Source organism: Prinia subflava, chromosome 1 (assembly GCF_021018805.1).
Source record: "Prinia subflava isolate CZ2003 ecotype Zambia chromosome 1, Cam_Psub_1.2, whole genome shotgun sequence".
NCBI lineage: Eukaryota > Metazoa > Chordata > Aves > Passeriformes > Cisticolidae > Prinia > Prinia subflava.
The window spans coordinates 28,974,621-28,992,135 of NC_086247.1; the positions used below are offsets into that span (position 1 = coordinate 28,974,621).

General features: G+C 40.8%; 1 protein-coding gene across 1 annotated transcript in view; it reads left to right on the forward strand.

The window, feature by feature from the left end:
* Positions 1 to 17,515, forward strand: part of ZNF704 (zinc finger protein 704) — an 88,946-nt gene that overhangs the window by 55,146 nt on the left and 16,285 nt on the right. The window contains exons 3-4 of the mRNA XM_063391986.1: positions 8,778 to 8,881; positions 14,333 to 14,565. Coding sequence (XP_063248056.1) covers positions 8,778 to 8,881; positions 14,333 to 14,565 — 337 coding nt within the window. The remainder of the gene's footprint in view (positions 1 to 8,777; positions 8,882 to 14,332; positions 14,566 to 17,515) is intronic.

The following is a 17,515-nucleotide window of genomic DNA, read 5'->3' on the forward strand; positions in this document are numbered from 1 at the left end:
CATCAGCTTGTCTCTTGAGTCATCATGGCATAAAATTGGCGAAGGCAGTTTCCTGACACTGGAATAGCCTCGGGGGCTTCACTTGGTGTCTCGTGTGAATTTGGAGGAACTGTGGGTTGCTATAAAGTACATCAGTCAGATCTCTGGCTGACTGAAACATTTTCATTCCAAAACTCCTTCACATCTCAGCATTGGGGTGTATCCTGAACTGTGCCTTGATAAACATGGAAGAAGCTTGATGTAAAGAACTGCTGAGGTTCCTGGATATGCTCACATCAAAAAGGCAATGGATAGGAGGTGATGTCATAGCAAATAAAGTAATGATGAGCTCGGAGCTTCTGCTCTCCATGTGTGGTAGCTTGAAAACAACAGGACAGTTGCAGAAGTAACTAAATCAAACCTGCTACAAGGTACTAGTTGTCTCCTGAATAATGTAGTCAGCAGCTTTTTATTTACAATTCTCTTTGCTTCTTGCTTGAAAATATTATTATTTCCAAATAATTGGAAAGCACAGAAAGAATGACATGTAAATATTAACAGTAAACAATGACCCTTGGGTCATTTTTGAGACTGACTTGCTATCAGCAAAGTGCTTGCCAATTTGTTCACATTAGTAGATATATGTAGGACTGGAAAAACATGCCTGTGGCTTTTTGATTTGGTGAGATGAGGACTTGCAGGTTTTTCAAGTATTTCATCAATGTATATTTTATTAGAAAAAAATATACTTTAATATGTGGCAAAAAAAAATTATTTTAAACTTGACTTACAGCAACTTTTTAGAGATAAATTGTGCTAAGCAAATTACCCATATATGTGCATTAGGACTGTATATATGTAGTAATAGTATAAAACATATTTTGGGAACATTAGACATTCATACAGTGGGGGAATCATGCTGTTTGCAATAGATAAGGGGGAAAGAAGGAAAAGCAAAGCGTTTTGACCTTGCATTTTCTCTTACTTTGGGACAGACTAAGTTCCTGTAGCATGTACTGTAAGGATATCTTCAGCTAATCATTCTTCTCAAAAATTAAGGAAGATTTATGGACCTTTTATTTTGTTACTTTTCTATCTTTTTTCATCTTCAGCGTGGTAATTTGTATTGCATTGAGCAAGTGGTCCAGCCCCTTTCCCTGAGGAAAGCATCAGAAGTGTGAAGGTTTCTTTCTGTAAACAGTGCCCTGTCAAAGTGATCTCATTTATGAGTGGGGATGTACCTGTGAACAAACTAGAACAGCAGCAATAAGGCACAGGCAGGAAAGGGATGGAACATGAATACTTTGGATAAAATTTGGAATAACTGGCCTGTTGCTTCAGGGCACTATTAAGACTTGGTTTGAGCCCAGGGTTATTTGTTGCATCAGCAAGTGGCCTTTAAAGTAGAAAAAATGGAACAGAAAATCTACCCCAAAAATCCTCAAGATTTGTGGATGACCATAAGGGATAACTGTTCTCCACAGGGTTCTGTTATTCCTTTCTTAATTTAATTTTTGCTTTGCACTCATAATCTTTCAAGAGATTACCCTTTATTTGATTGCTCTATTTTGAAGCAGATGATTTCTGTGTCATACTCCTACTTCAGCTTCAGTTATTGCCCCAAGGGCTCTTCACCAGATAAGTTTTCCTGATAGGTTGCAGCTGTTTGAAAAGTAAAAATTATTCATTGGATCGATTTTTTCAATATATAGAATAAATTGTTCTTGTAAACTGCATCTTATCTCCCAGTGTGGAATTTGGCTTGCCTCACTGTTCCCGTTTATGCAGAGCATTTAAAACTGGAGATCTTATCAGCAGCCAATAATGAGAGCAGTGTTTTACTACCCATCCTCTCCCTCCCCATTCCCAGCACATTGTATCCCATATTTTGTAAATCAGACAGCAAAATCTAGAGTTCAATCCTGTTTCCATATGGATAGGTTTGAAATTTCAGTTATCTTTAAGGAAGTCAGACAAGTTGCTCAAACAGCAGAAATAAAAAGGTTTCTATGAAAACGGCATTTTCCATCTGTTTTGCAAAACTTAAGCATAACTTTTCTGGAGAACCTCAGGGGGCAAATCAGCTATTCCTGCCCCTGGACTGCAGAGGGGGCAGCAGGAGCAGAGCATGTCCATGGGATGTGTTTATATCAGACAACAGAAATCACAGTAGATTGGACCTTTTTTTTTTTTTTTTTTTTTTTTTTTCTTTTGTGGGGAAGCCATCTGCCTTGAGGAGGTGGCTGGAGCAGCAGAGCGAGAGACCAGGGAGAGCTCCTGTGGGGGGGGAGTACATCAGCCAACCTTTGGAACCAAATACTGCAATTTCTTGGATATCTACGTCTACAAAGTGGTTGTAAAAGTGATTGGTTTTTCTTCTGTCAAGTTTTAGTGGTTTTAGTGAAAATGGCGACAATAGAGAAATCCGTGTTTGTGAAAATGGGCCCATTCTTTGTGGAGCAGTGTTCAAATAAAAGACACTGTAACAGTGTAGCACCTGCCTGTGGTACACACTGCTTTCTCTTCAGTTCTGTTAAATTGTATTTTCTACTCCACGGTGCTGAGAACCAGTCTGTAAATGTCTCTCATCTCTTAGGACTGATGTGCAGAGACTTTTTATTGTCTTTAAGCCATTACAGTCCAAATAGAAAGTCGATGTCTCAGTTACTGAGTACTCTGTCAAGTGCTCTAAGGCTCTAACACACTAGCCAGATTTCCAAAGGCCCTCTGAATAACTGAATTACAAAGTCTGTTAGCTTGACCAGGAGGAGGTGGAGAACTTTGAGATGGTCTTTGATAAGCTTTTCTTTTTTTCTTTAAGAAGTTCAGGTGTATATATATTTTTTTTTAGAAGAAAAGTTCCTATATTTGTATTTTCATCTTAATTAATTCCAGTCCCTGTCAGTATAAAAAAATTGCTTGTGTATAACAAGGACAACAGAAACAAACAAAGGCCCTTCATTCTGCTTATGAATTAGTCTGCAAATATAAAGTTAGTGTGGAAAATGTTAATTTTATGTTTGACATGCAATGAGCAAAGGCAGAAATGCCTGACTTCTAATTAGTGCATTATTATTGTATCTCTCTTTTAAATATCAAACACCAGTTCTCTTTTAAAATGTGTAAATAGTAACACTCTCAATGTTCTGAGATATATAATTCTAGTACTATGCTGAATAAATATAATAATATATTATATAATAATATATATAATATATATAATATAATAATAATAATGTAATATTGGGAAATATTTCCCTTTTCTTATTGCTTTATTGTGAAAGTTGTGGCTTTTATTAAAGAATGCTGAAAACCTTGGACTATTTGTATCATTCTCTCTGTAATTTTTGGTTTTGTATTTGGCAAGTGAGTAATTTTTAATGTCCGTAATCAGCAACCAAACATAAGAGCAGAAGTAAGATAATTTATCTGTACTGCAGTATTTTGAGTTGATAGATGGTAACCAAGTATTATAGTAAATGCAAAGTACTATATGGACTGAGAATATTTTGTAGCATGATGTAGATCTTTACTCATTATAGAAGAGTGGTTGTAGTTACTTTAGATACTTGGAGCCACAGCCATGTACATGGATTTTCTTGCTTGTTAGGATGTTGTTTTTGCCTTTAATGATGAATTGAAAATATTTTTATTTTACCTGTAAAATGTAATTTAGAATTTTTACTTCAGAAGTGCTTCTGTTACTACTAGTACACTGATTGCAATGATTGATGGATCATATTTTTGGTGTCAAAAGCTTCTAACAATGTGTTTATCAGTATTGATGCAGTACTCAGTATGACATTATCAGTGTGATGTGGCTGTAGTCAAGGGATCAGACTCAGGTTTCAGAGGTGTCTTTATGAGAATTTAGCACGTGTAAGCCTGGGAGGGAGAGAGCAATTTACATATAGGGTTATTTTGTCCCAGTCATAATTTATTAATGCACACGTATTTATATGAAACTTCCTACAAAAGATCCAGGTGTGCTGTGAACCACTGTCACAAGCTGAATTTTGTGTGGAGGACAGTAGCTAGTTAACATGGAATAATAGCACTTTTGTGCTTGACTGCTTCTCTTCTTATCAATCCTAGTTAATTTTTTATTATTATTGTGTCCCTCTGGTGGGGTTAGCAGTAAGAAACAGCTAAGCACGTGACTGCTAAAACAAAGGAAAATGTGAGTCCTTTGGTAAATCTGAATGTTTAGGGCCTGTGGGCTTCAGGAGGTTATTGTTTATAAAGTAGGATAAGGAAAGGCAGGCTCAACCATGCTGGAAAGCAGGGGTAGGTGGTTCTAGAGAAGAAGCTTGCTTCTGTGACCATCAACTTTGTAGCCAGCATCCACTTGGAGTAATTGCACATACCATTTTCTTTCCCCTCTCCAGGGCTCTTGTGGTGCTGCAGTTTCTACCCCCTTGCAGCCTGGTCCTGCAGCTGCAGGATGCTGCTCTGCCTCTCTGTGTTCTTTGATGGGAGAGGAGCCCTGCCTGGCCCACACCCAGGCTGTGCTGGGGCAGCTCTGGAGCGTAGGAGAGCCCTTCCAGCACAGTGAACCGGTGCCTCATTGCTTTCAGCATTCCTGCACTGGCGTCAGAGGTTTCTGGTCTGGGAACTAACTGAAACTTTGGAGTTGTGGGCAGGGAAAAAAGTTTTTTTTTTCTTTGCTTCAAGTAAACTTGATTGTGCTCTTCAATAGGGTCGATTTTATCAAAAGCACCTGCTACCACTACCACTTTCTCTGCTCTAAGAATATTCTCCAGTACCCTTTAAATATGCTTGGGTAAAGTACTGACTTAAAATGCAGTCTTTCCAAGAGGAAGGACTGCAGGCTTTTTGATCTAAGCCAGGCAAGTAATAAAGAGTACTCTAAAGACTTAAAAACTTAGAAAAAAAATGTATTTCTAAAGATTTATTTGAGACCGAGTCTTAAAAAATAGAGGAAAAATAGAACTGTGGTATAGGTGTGTCCAGATGGGAATAATACTGAGTAGGGAGTTTGGAGGTAACAGGCCAGGAGCTGGCAGAAGAAATGGGACAGTAGAAGATTGGACATTGCATTGATTTGGAGCACCTGCATAGCCTTGGACTTATCTTGGACGCTCTTTTTCCCATCGTTTGGGGCTAAACTCAGCCTTTCCTTGTAGAGAGCTTTGACTGGGGAAACTGTGATGGTTGGTTAACTTTATAAATTATTATCAAAAAAGCAATAAATTCATCAGCAAAATCAAGGAAAGGATTGATCAAGAGTAGGTGTAGTCTGATTTGCCTTGACTGTTAAAGAAAAGGACACTTTTAATTGCCAGGCTGGCTAGATAAGTGTTTTGCAGGGATCCAGTGAAACCACTCTTCCTGCTGAGGAGGCAGAGAGACATGAAACAAAGAGAGCTGGGGTCATGGTAAAAGGTCTGCCTCCAAGGACCTGTAACTTGTACTGCTGCTATCTCAGCTGATCCACTGTAATTAGGCTATTTCATGTGTGTGGATTTACAAACACTTGGAGAGAAAGGATCCAAAACTCCTTGGTTCTCAAATACAGACTGGGCTGGCACAAATACATCCATCAGAAGTTGCGAGATGCATTTGGAGACTGGGATTTGAGGTTAGAGAAAAGAAGGAATATTCATAGTTGATGTAGTAGGTGATATTACAACTGATTTAAATTTCATTACACCTAACAGTAACATTAGGGCTTATGATTTCAGTCCACAGAAAATCGCCTTAGTAATGGTGGGATAAATGTTTTGGGAACAATTGATGCATAACAAGCAAGTTATTCTTTCTGAGTCCAAACAGTGTTGAACAGCTGTGTGCAGGTTCAGCTTTCCAGCAGACAAAGCTGGAAAGCACTGGGACAGTCTTAATGCATCAACTCACATGTGATGCTGACTAAATGCAGATGGCTTAAGTGGTTGCTGTCTTCAGTTTTATGCCTTGCCTGAATCTCAAAGGCTGCTGCTGCTGGTGCAGTACTGGCTGAGTGATATATGAAATATGTTTGTTTACATTTATGAGCCAAACTGTAAAAATGGAGCAGAGTCACATGAGCCAGTACTTGTAGCTGCTAAAATTCTTGTGGCTGGGAAGTATGAGCAGAGTGTTCTTGTTTGCTGGATGTAGTTGAGGAACAGTAATAGTAAAAATGACTGTCATTCAAAATGGGCAGAGAAAGAGTCCAAAGTTCATTTTATTTGGGCTGTTTGCCTGTTAAATTGGATCAGGAAGAAAAAGGATTCCAGTAATTGCAAGAATGTGGTTTAGCATGGCTAGAAATGGCAAGTTCTTATGACTATTCCTATTCTTGCCTGCTTGTGAAAACTTTCACCTTAGGCACAGATGCCAATGCTGACAAATTTGGGACATTGTAAAATTATTTGGAGCAAGGGTTAGATTTTCAGAACAACAATGCTTATCATTTAAGAGGAGAGAAAAAAAATCAGAAGAACTAGAAGAAGTTAGTTATAAACTACTTGGGGAAACTTTGGGATTAGCTCCGGGTCTAGACTGTGACATCTTGACATTAACTTGGCAAACATTTGCAACAACTGCTGTAGTGTGATTTTGCAATTCTGCAGAGGCCTGGATGGGAATATGTTAGTCGTTTTGCCGCACACACAGAAGAGCCTTGTTGGAAGGCTGACAGCAAACACTAGGGATCAGCTTCTCCATCTCATCAGGAACTTTTGCTCATTTTGTCCTCATGTCTTGCAGAAATGCAGATAGTAATGGTTCGTTCACAACTGGATAGTCACAGGGACGGTGTAGTCTGGCAGGAGTGGGCTACAGAGCAGCTGAAGCCTTCTCAGAAACTAGATTTTCATACTGGGATATTAGGTAATTGGAAAATCATCTGGCAGTGTTGGTCTTGAGAAAATGCAGCATCTCCATGTCAGCCCGGAGGAAGGGTCTTCTGAGCCCAGAGGAATTTGGCATTCTGAGTGAAACACTCCTCTGCAGGCACGAGGAGCTAATGGGTGACAGATTCAGGATTCAGCTGATTATAGCAGATAGCCGAGACCTGTCCAGTACTTGATGATGACCATATGGCTGCTGTGCTCTTTGCAAAAGCCTTGGCTGGAAGAAAGAAGGGTTTCTACAGATAAAATCAGAGCACAGCAAGAACCATCATCAGTGTTTCAGTTCCAGGCACTGATGTGTTGCAAAAGACAGTTGTGAGAGTCAGGCTGTTGTGTGGCGTGGGAGAGTGTTCATCAGCATCTGTATGGGTCCTTGCAGCAGCCAGACAGCAGCTGGGAAACATTTCATGGGCAAGTTCAAGGTTTGCTTACTAAAATATCAAGGGCCTTTAACTGTAGTATAGTTTTAGTTAATGAACCTTCCACCTGATGGGTGAGATAGGATTCCAGAAGAGGGAGTGCACCCAGCACATCCTGTTCCTCTTGGTGATTGACTGCCCAACAGTTGATGGGAAACAGCAGGTAGCTGAGCACTTCTTATCTTGGGCTTTAAATTGGACTCAACCTGATCTGTTCAGTAGAGCACCTGGCAAGGCACAGAGACGTCTCCAGAGACCAGAAAGCAGAATATGGTGGGGGGAGTGTCCTTTTGTAAGAACAAAATTAACTTGATCTCTAAGAATTAAGAAGATGATTTTGGATGATTAGTCATATGTTTGAAAGCAAACGTTTTCAAGAAATTGTCTGCTTTGGTTCCACCCACAAGGTGAAAATCCCACAAGGATTTCCAGCCCACAGGATGGAAAGCAAAAGTCTGCTAAATGTAGTGGGTTTGGTAGTTTTATTTTGGTGCATTGACTCCTCAGAAATTTTACATTGTGAGAGAGCTACTCTTGGGTAAAAAAGACAGAATATAATTTTTACAGACAAAAAAAAATTCCTTCATTGCCTTACCCCCCCCATGACTCCTTGAGCAATGGATCACTGAATCCTGGTTTCTGGTGGCATTCGCCATTGTCCAAATCTTCTCTTCCTTTCCCTGGAAAGTTGGCTGTTCTCCTTTCCCTTATTACCCCTTTTCCATGTCCTCTCCTCTGACTTACACAGATTCCCAACAAGACCAGGCTGAGGGAGCAGTGGGCCCCTGTGCCATCATGCTGGTTCAGGCATCCATCACACCTGCAAAAGAACCTTCTCTCTTTCTCTCTCTCCCCTCTCTCTCTCTCCCCCTCCCTCTCTCCCTTTATTTGCCCTCCTAACCCTCCTGCACTGTTTTTATGCCAGTTTCCTAATTACTTAAAGTATTTGATTTTTAAGCCGACCAGTAAAAAATTAGGATCAGTCTTTTGGAGAGAGTATGGGAATGTTAATAGTGTTAAGCAGATGCAACAAATTCGTATCCCTTAGTTGTGATTCAGATTTTTTCTTTACCCTACAAAGACTAATATATGTTGTTAATGTTACTAGTAATCTCACCCAATTTTGCATCTCTCTGTCTTCATCCAAGAAAAAGAAAACCACCTTTAGAACACACTTAGCTCTAAGAATATGAATAGCTGAAATTCTGAAAAATTTAAAAGCAGCAAAGTCAAAGTTATAGAGAGTCAGAGTAATCCTGAAAACTTTATACAAAGATGTATTCTCTTTTCTCACTTCTTTTCCTATTTACTCTGAGTTAGTTTGCTTGTAGAAGCTTCTTGATATGCTCAGGCTGCCAGAAGACCAATGCTTGGAGAACTCTTTGCAGCAGCTTGTTTTTGTTACTGTGCTGTGCTGGCTTAGGATTTGGGCTGGTATTAAAAAAAGAAAAAAAAAACACTAAAAAAAACCACCTTAAATATTTGTTGATGTGTTTCCTGCCTCTCACTCACTGTGTTTCAGGAAATCTTCAGAAGAACTGGACATGGATAAAGTAACAGCAGCCATGGTACTCACCAGTTTATCCACCAGCCCTTTGGTCCGCAGCCCTCCTGTCCGACCCAACGGTAAGCCTTTGGAGCCAGGGGCTGCGGGAAGGGGTGCCAGGGCCAGGAGCTTGTTTCCAGGAGTTGTGGCCATGGTGGAGAACAAACAGCGAGTGGCTGTCTTCTGGAATGCTGGGACCATATTGAGCTTTGCTCCAGCCGAGTCAAAGTCTTTGGTGCAGCACTGGCAGAAATGAAAAGAAACGTTTTCTTTAACTGTAGAGCAGCTCTAGTTTATGAAATGGGAGATGCCCATTCCATAAATGGGATATGAGCACTTCAAAAAGTCTCTTGACCTCACTGAAACACCTAATTTTTCAAAGCGCTTGTTTGCATTTGCACACATACAGTCCTAGAATTGGAGAATGGTTTGGATTGGGAAAGACCTCTGAGATCACCAAGTGGAGCCATCAACCTGGCACCATCACCATGTTCACCTCTAAACCATGTCCTGAGTGCCATATCCAGGAAACATGGTAGCAGTTGTTCTTGTCATCCATTCCATGAAAATGAGATCAGATTTTACCCAAAGCCACAATAAGGCAAAGCAGTTCCAGATCACAGCCCTTGGCTGAGAGGCTGTGCAGTAGCAATGTGCACAGCAAGAGGTCTGCTTCTCTCTGCACCTCCAATTCCTGTGCTGTGTGTAACTCTCTGATGATCTTCCATCAAATCCATAATCCATTTAAAGACTACTTCATTCATGGTATAGCAGAAGATAGCAGAAGACACACAAAAATAAATATAAAAAGTTTCAGATAATGAAGAGATTGGTAATGAAATATAATTGATATATGCAAGATTGCTTGGAGTTACAATAAATTTTTAGGAGTGTTTTATTTTAAGGAATAATTTAAATTAGGACGCCCTTGTTAGGGTACCTCAGCATTCTTTGTATGGCTGACTTTTCTTACTCACTTGTGACTGCTAAGAAAACCACTAGATGCTCTCCTGCTGTCAGTAATTGGAAGATTGAGGAATACTTGCTTTTCTTCATAGGAACAGGCATGTTCTTAAAGGAATTAGTAGCAAATGTCAATGCTGTGGTTTTTCTATTTATTTTCAGAAAATGTAAGTTTTATCCTTTTAGTTGAAATTCTGCCTGTGAGCACCCATGGCCTTTGTTCACGTGCTTTCCAGTGTTGAAAGGCAGAAGTGTTTATTGGAGTGCCACTGCTCTGAGAAGCCCTGGGAAACCTCAGGCAGTGACATCCCTGGTGACTGTCACGCCTCAGGACAGGGTGTTGCCAGCCCCTGGGAAAGGCCAGCAGAAGGGTAAGGCACACCTGCTCTCCAGCTGCTCAGCTCACAGACAAACCACAGCTGAAGATGGATCCGTGCTGCATGTGGCAGGCAGGGATTTGGTGTGGCCAAGGCACACACATGTCCCCTGCTGCATCCCTGTCCTGGGAGCTGCTCTGCTGTGGGTGAAGCATCTGCCACCTTAGACAGTGTGAGCAGGTGACATTTGTCAGGAGCAGCAGTGCACATTAGCTGCAGCTGTCGATTGGGAAGATCTTCCAAACAAGCCCTTTTGAATTGCTAATGGCCAAATGGTGGCTGTTTAACTGCCTTTGATACTTCTTAGCACAGTCTGAGTGCTCTTTGATATTTCTTCATCTAGCTTGTCTGCTTGTTTCCCAAAATCTGGGAAGACTAGCCTGAAAAAGTAATTCACATGTTTTCAGTAGTCACAGACAAGATTTTGAAGGTGGTTTTAGGCACCTTCTCCCTGAAGATCTTAGTTTTACCTTAGTCGAGACTTACTAAAGACTTACTAAATAGAAGTGTAAAGACTTGATAATTTAAAGCTTATTTGGTGTTGCAAGGCTAGGCTCTGATCCTAGTAATACAAGCAACAAATGTATGAGTGATTAGTTTTTTCTACATGCTTTTCAAAAAAGGGCAATAAGTAGCAGTATAATTAAAGGACCATTTGTTAAAACAAATTGAATTTTCCTAGAAGTACAAAAAATAACATCAGCATTAATATTAAAGTTAGATCTGTGCTGGAATTCCTGGGAATTATCACCCATGTAAACTGGATCAGAGTTTGGCCCTTGTTTCTCTGCAGCTGAATAATATTTGGTCTGGTTCTCTTTCACGCAACTCCAGCAAAGTGAAAAGAGCCCCAAAATAAGAGTAAGTTGCATTTATTTATATATTAAAATTTACATTGACAGTATTTTGTTAGTATGAATGAGAACCAGTGTTTGGTTTTTTCCTTTTGTCAATCTCATTTTCCATGCTACTTATAAATGTTCTTGATTTATATCTCTTTCTCAGCAAGGTGAGGAGAAGCTGTAAACACTGAGAATACAAAGTACCACCGTAACTGTGTCAGAAAGTAGTAGTTGAAAGAGTGTTCCTTTGTTTTTCTGAAGACATGGAAATTTTATGCTAAGGTCACAAGTTGATACCAGATGTATTTTTTGCTTTGGCGCAAGACTGAAGTACCAAATATTTAAAAGAAACAAAACCCATCTTCATTACAGTCCCATGAAGGTTGTAACCATGAGACAAAACATGACATTTTCATATGTTAACTTAGGAGCTACCAAAAATGTGTATGTATGTCCTTTTGCAAAGAGAAAGTGGGAGGGGCGGAGGAGAGGATTTATGCTGTGTGGTCCTGATCAGTACATCAGTACTGCTGCTTACTCCAGGGGGCACTGTGTTCTGTCTTTTTGAACAACTAATAGTAGTCATTAAGGATTTTGTCCAAAACCAACTGAATTAGGAGAAAAAATCAAAAATTCATTGGTTTGGGGGTAAGCTTTTGATAGCTCACTTTCTTGGTGATATCATTAGTTACATTTATCTGTAAGAAAGTAAGAAGGAATGAAGGATTGACTTCTGCAGATCTTTTAAAGACAGGAACTGGCTTGAAAAGACGTGTCTCACACTTAAATATTGTTTCATGAACAGATAAAATGTTATTTGCTTGCCAGCTCCAAAGTCAGATAATGCACAATACTCAGGCACCTACAGTGCCATTGGGAAAAGTTTCCAACACCTGAGTTAGGGAGAAGCTGCACCTAACCTGTCCCTGCGCCTTTGCCCAAGCCCTGTGAGAGCCTGACGGTTCTGGCAGGGCCACTGTGGCTGCAGCCTGGATGTGCTTGGGCCATGCCTTTGCTGAGCTGAGGACCTACATACCCCTGTGCTGCCAGAAGCCCTTTAGGGACTGGCAAGAGTGACACGCCAGCATCTGATGTCTGAGGACCTGTGCGTGTGAAGCATGGCTCAGGCTGTCCTCAGACTGCACAGGCAGTGCTGTTGCTCCCACCCTTGGTGCTGCGGAGTGTACGCTGTGAGTCTGGGTGTCTGCTTACCATGTAATGTCAGGGGAGTGTCGTGGTTGGGGGGGGAGGTGAATTCCTCCAGGGGGATGTGGGCAGTCCAATCAGTGATCAGCTTTTCTGCTGGCACCTGGGTTGGTCACTCGGAAGTTTGGACACGCCTCTGAGGACACAAAGAGTTAAAAGCAAGAGTCTGAGGGGCTCGGCCTCTTTTCGGATCTGGGTGTCAGCAGAGAGATGTCTCAGGTCTCCTTCCCCCGCCTGGCCACGAGGCTGGGTGGGGGAGGGGAAACACGTGGTCGGCTCAGGTAAGCCGGAGCCCCCCCGGGGGTGGGGAGAAGAGAAGGGACAGAACTGGAACTGAGCTGCCCCGTCCAGGATGGAGGGGTGGAAAACTGTAGAAGTGCCTTCTGTGTGTGCTCACCCCCCTCCTCCCCCCCCAAACTCCGGGAGAAGGTGCTCAGCCATGTGGGGGGTTGCCGAGCCTGGGAGTGCCTCGCCTGCAGCACCCTGCCGAGAAGAAACTGTTAACTCTTGCTTGGCAGAAAGAAACTTTTCTTAGACATTGATTCTCATGACTGGTAGTTTTCAGAGAGAGGGAAGCGGCCTGGGACCGAGATGATAAAGCATGATTGGAAAGAATTCGATGGAAGAATGAGAGGAGTAGCCTTGGAGCTGGACTTTTCTTGCATAATGTCAGCCATAGACTGAACTTGAGTCTCTTTTGAACATAAACTGCATTTTTGAGTAGATGCAGCTGCCCCTTGCTTTTGCTACAGTGACTGGCACGTTGAAGAGTTAGAGCGAGCAGAGAAAAAAGAGGGGGAGGGTGAGGTGGTGCCCTCTGCCCTCAGGGCAGACCTGCTCCTGGAACCCCGGCCCCTGGGTGAAAAGGGGGAGAGCTCGGCATGCAGCATCCTTAAAAAGCCCTGTATGTAGTTTTGGCCTATGAGACAGCGGTGAGAGCGCTGGACATAGGAAAAAGAGAGTGTCACCTTAGCAGACTTCTCCGGGCGGTGCTATGGGTGACATGGAAACACATAAGGGGTGGACCCGTGTTTTCTGAGGAACAGTCTGTGGTGCGAGAGAGACTCCTCTCTCCCTTGCTGAATTGAAGATTAGTTTGTTTTTGAGTGGTGATTGTTTGATCTAAAACCCAGGGGTTGGTTTGTGAAAAGTGATGGGTGGGGAGGTAGAAACTGGGAAAAGAAAATGTTCTAAGAAGTTTTTATTTCTGTCTCTGTGTGTGTTTAAGAGTATTTCTGTCCCTGTTCTTATGTAATTAATAAAGTTTTGGTGGGTTTTTTTTTGTTTTCAAGATTTAAGCCTGCTCTGCTCTGTTCCTGATCACATCCCACAAGAGTTGTTAGAGAAAAAACATATATTCATGGGTGCACTAACATCTGGCCAGTGCTAACCCATGACAGGGAGCTGCTGCACTGAGGAGGCAGTTCCTCCAGCGAGTAGTGTGGAGCTGATCCAGTGTCTGTGTGTTCCACTGCTGAGTCCAGGTGCCTGTACACCTGTATATCCCAAGGGATACACAGCACCTCATGCTGAGATTCAGATTAGCAGAGACGTGTGTATTGAGAGGTTATAAGAACACAGAGTGTAACTATGGTTTGCTTTGGTATTTTAGTACTGGGAAGATGGTCATGTTTTTGTGGATCTGCTTAGTACTCTGGGGCTCAGTGTATGTCCCCTTCCCAGGGGATCTCCTGTTGGCCAGACTGTGGCTTGGAGTTTGCTTTGGTGCTGCACGAGAGTCATGTGTTCCTTTTGAAAGTTGAGGATGTATTTAGAATCATAGAATAGTGGGGTTTGCAGGAACCTTTAAAGGTCAGTTAAAATGTTTTCCTTAAATCATGCATGCAGTATATGACAGTTTATGCTTCAGAACAAGTTATCTTTTCAAGTGCAACATTTCTTTTTAGGAAAATACTTGCTGCTTTTGTTTGTGTGTTTTAAATAAAACAAAAATCAAGTGTGGAATATGTAATTTGTGTGCAGTGGGTTAGATATTGTTGTGCTCTCTACATCCAGTGCTTTCACTTTCCTTTACTGAATGTGCAGTTAATTACCAACATGGCATCTAAACCATAGAAAAAAGAGCTCCTTGGCCCTATCATGACAATATTGTTGTAATAATAGCTTTTGTTGTTCTTGACAGAATCCCTGAACGGATCTTGGAAAGAAGGAGGATTTGTGCCTTCTAGTACCAGCAGCAGTGGATACTGGAGCTGGAACGCTCCCAGTGACCAGTCCAACCCATCCACCCCATCTCCACCTCTGTCAGCTGACAGCTTCAAGGCTTTCCGGACACCTTCCCAGCCAGATGATGGTATTGATGAAGGGGAAACAAGCAACCTTCTCTTCGATGAACCCATTCCTAGGAAGAGAAAGGTTAGCAAAATGTTACATCCCATACCCATGGGTTGATAGGATATTGGTAGGCTTGTTTTGTTGTGAGAAAGGAACAGGTCACCCAAATACCTCTGCTTGTGTATCCTTCCTTGGCATCCCTTTAACACAGGGACTTCACCTAGTCACTGTGTCTCATTCAACGTGGTCACCTCCTGCACACACATGCTGCCATCAGCACCACATATTTCCTGCCAGATGGTGAGGTGCTACAGAGCCTCCTGCTCAGAAAACACTAGAGTGATTTCCAGAAGGTGTTGCCTCTGGCCATTCAAGGGATTTCTGTCCTACTTTGACAAATTCTCTGTGTGCAGGATGCAACAGGCAGCCTTTAATGTCATCACAAAAACTGACTATGGCCTTAATACTCCTTGTTCCGTGGAAGTGCTGTTTGTCTGACAGCATGTCAGATACCTTAATACTGTGAAGGTTTCTCTGCACAAACATATGGAGTGAAAAAAGGAGAGAAAGAGCTCAAACCCAATGGCTTTTGATATAGTATTAGCATTAGCCAAATTTATCCTCAGTTGGAATGCAAAAGCAGGCTAAATAAAACATGATATTTAAAAAAAGGTCCAAAACTAACCCCAAAAAAGCACTGTTGCTAGCCAGCAAGCTTCTCTGGAAGAAAAAGAAAACAAAGAGATGGCATTAGTCCAAGTTTCCTTCCCTCCCAACACAACAGGATAGATTTTACATAGCAAGATGCAAAAGTGCTTTCTGTGAGGAGGAAAACCAGAGAATTTATTCCCTTAGTGAATTTGTTCCTGGCTCAGTCTGAGACAGTTAATTGCTTCATCACCAGCAGGAAGAAGTTTTAATGATTGTTTAAACCTGTTCAGATTTATCCTCTTGCTCCAGAAGCTGACCCATGTGGTTATTCCCTTGTTCATGGGAAAGGGATGAAAATGTATGTGCATCTTGCTAAGAAGGAAAAAAGTATTTTGGAGGACGCCTTTGTTATAATAAATTAGAAGTTAGAGCTGAGCATTGCACTAAACAGAGAGACCATTTGTGGACGTGTGGGACAGGAGGAGCAGGAGTGCAGAAGTCTCCTGGTTTGCCTTTTACTTCTCAGTTAACTATCATCTTATTAGCACCACTCTCACTGCTCAGCTGAGACAGATGGGTTTGCAGCTGCCATCATTATTGTTTTCTAAGTTGCTTTCAAATATTTCTATTTATGTACCCACCACAGGTCTATTACACTATCTGTTCTGGTTCACAGGGATTTTGCTTTGTATGGCAATTGTTTTATTTAGATAAATTGTAACATTCCATGCCAAACTTGGTTTTATAAATTAACTTGCTTTCCTGCAGGTTTTTTTTCTTTATTCTGGCTCCAGCATGGTACTTCATCTGAGTACAAGTTAGCACCTTTAGAAGCTGAAACAAAAAATGTTCAGGTTATTTCTTCTTCAGGGCTGCAAAAGTCAGAAGGAGTAAACCTAGAAACAGAGTGATTGGTAACCTTACTATTTGCTTAAAAGTTTCCTCTAAGGTAGTTATTCCTCACCAAACCGTTTATGTTCCATTATTTTCTTCAATAAAACATTAAGCCTGAATAGGCAATTTTTGGAAAGGAAGAAAGGTTAACATGTTCTTTATTTTTATTGAGTGAGCTTTCACTTCATTATGTTAAAAGTGCATGGGGGCTTTTTGCAAACTCCTACCACTGACAATAAATCCAGAACCACAATGGAACTAGGAGACTGATTTTGCCATCAAACTGGGGATGGATGTTAAACCATTCTCTGTTCATAAAGACACATATGGTGTTCATTATGTCATATTGGAATTCCTAGGATGTCAGCTATAAACATGGCCTTGGTCTTGTTGACATAGTTGGTGGTTGGCTGTGTGTGTTGTGAGCTGATAATAGTATTTAGTATTATATTATGGAAGTAAGAAAAGTGTGAATCAGAATTGCTAGATAGAAAATATTTAATTTGAGTAAAGAGAAAGAGTTCTGTATCTATTTGACTGATAGTTGTATGATCAAATAAAAATACAGGCAATTTATGTGCAATTTATTCCAAAGTAGAAGTTTTTCATACAACCAGTGTGATCAGGTACCTCAAAGCCCTAAGCATTCATACTTCAGAACAGGAGATGTTAGACTGCAGCGAACTATAGAACATGCTACTACAATCAACTTGTATTTTAAAAAGCCCATCAGCTGAGATTTTTTTAAAGTTGTATTCTAATCATCATCTTTCTAGCAAATGCTGAAACCATCCACTAGCATGCAGTTCCAAAGGGTCCAAATTGAAGAAAGCACCAAGACAGCTTTTGTTCAAGGCACAGTGAAATGTACTTAACACTGAAGATGTGCTTTTTTTAAAAAATTGAGTTTTATATGGATATACTAATTTAATCTTATTTGTAACTAAAATTATAGAATAATAATACAGTATTTTGATGCTCTTCTTCATGTTAAAATTGTGTTCTGTAATAATAGAGAAAATTATTTTTGAGAATTACAAGCTATTTAGAATTCTTTTTTTATTTAAACTGTACAAAATCAGCTTCGTTTTGAGGTAAAATTAGCTTTTAAATATCTCTAGAGTTTGTACCATCTGTGTTGTTCTAAGACTACTTTTCTCCAGAGTCTTCAAAATATTGAAGATTGGCCTAGTGATAGCCTTGTTGGCTGTGCTCTAAATCCATGATAACTCAGTGGGGATCAATGAAGTTATATTAAAGAATATAAAAAGAATATTTAAATGAGATTATACCTGTATTTTTTTAAAATATTGAACACAGACAGATAACTTCTCATTCTCTTGTCTGAGTAAGGTCCACAGCAGCTTCTGAGTGAAACAAAAGCAGGTTGTGCCAGCTCATGGCAAATACTGACATAACAGAAGCTGTTTTTCTGGCACAATATGTTTTTGTGCTGCAAATATCATGAGCAGAAACATTCATAAGA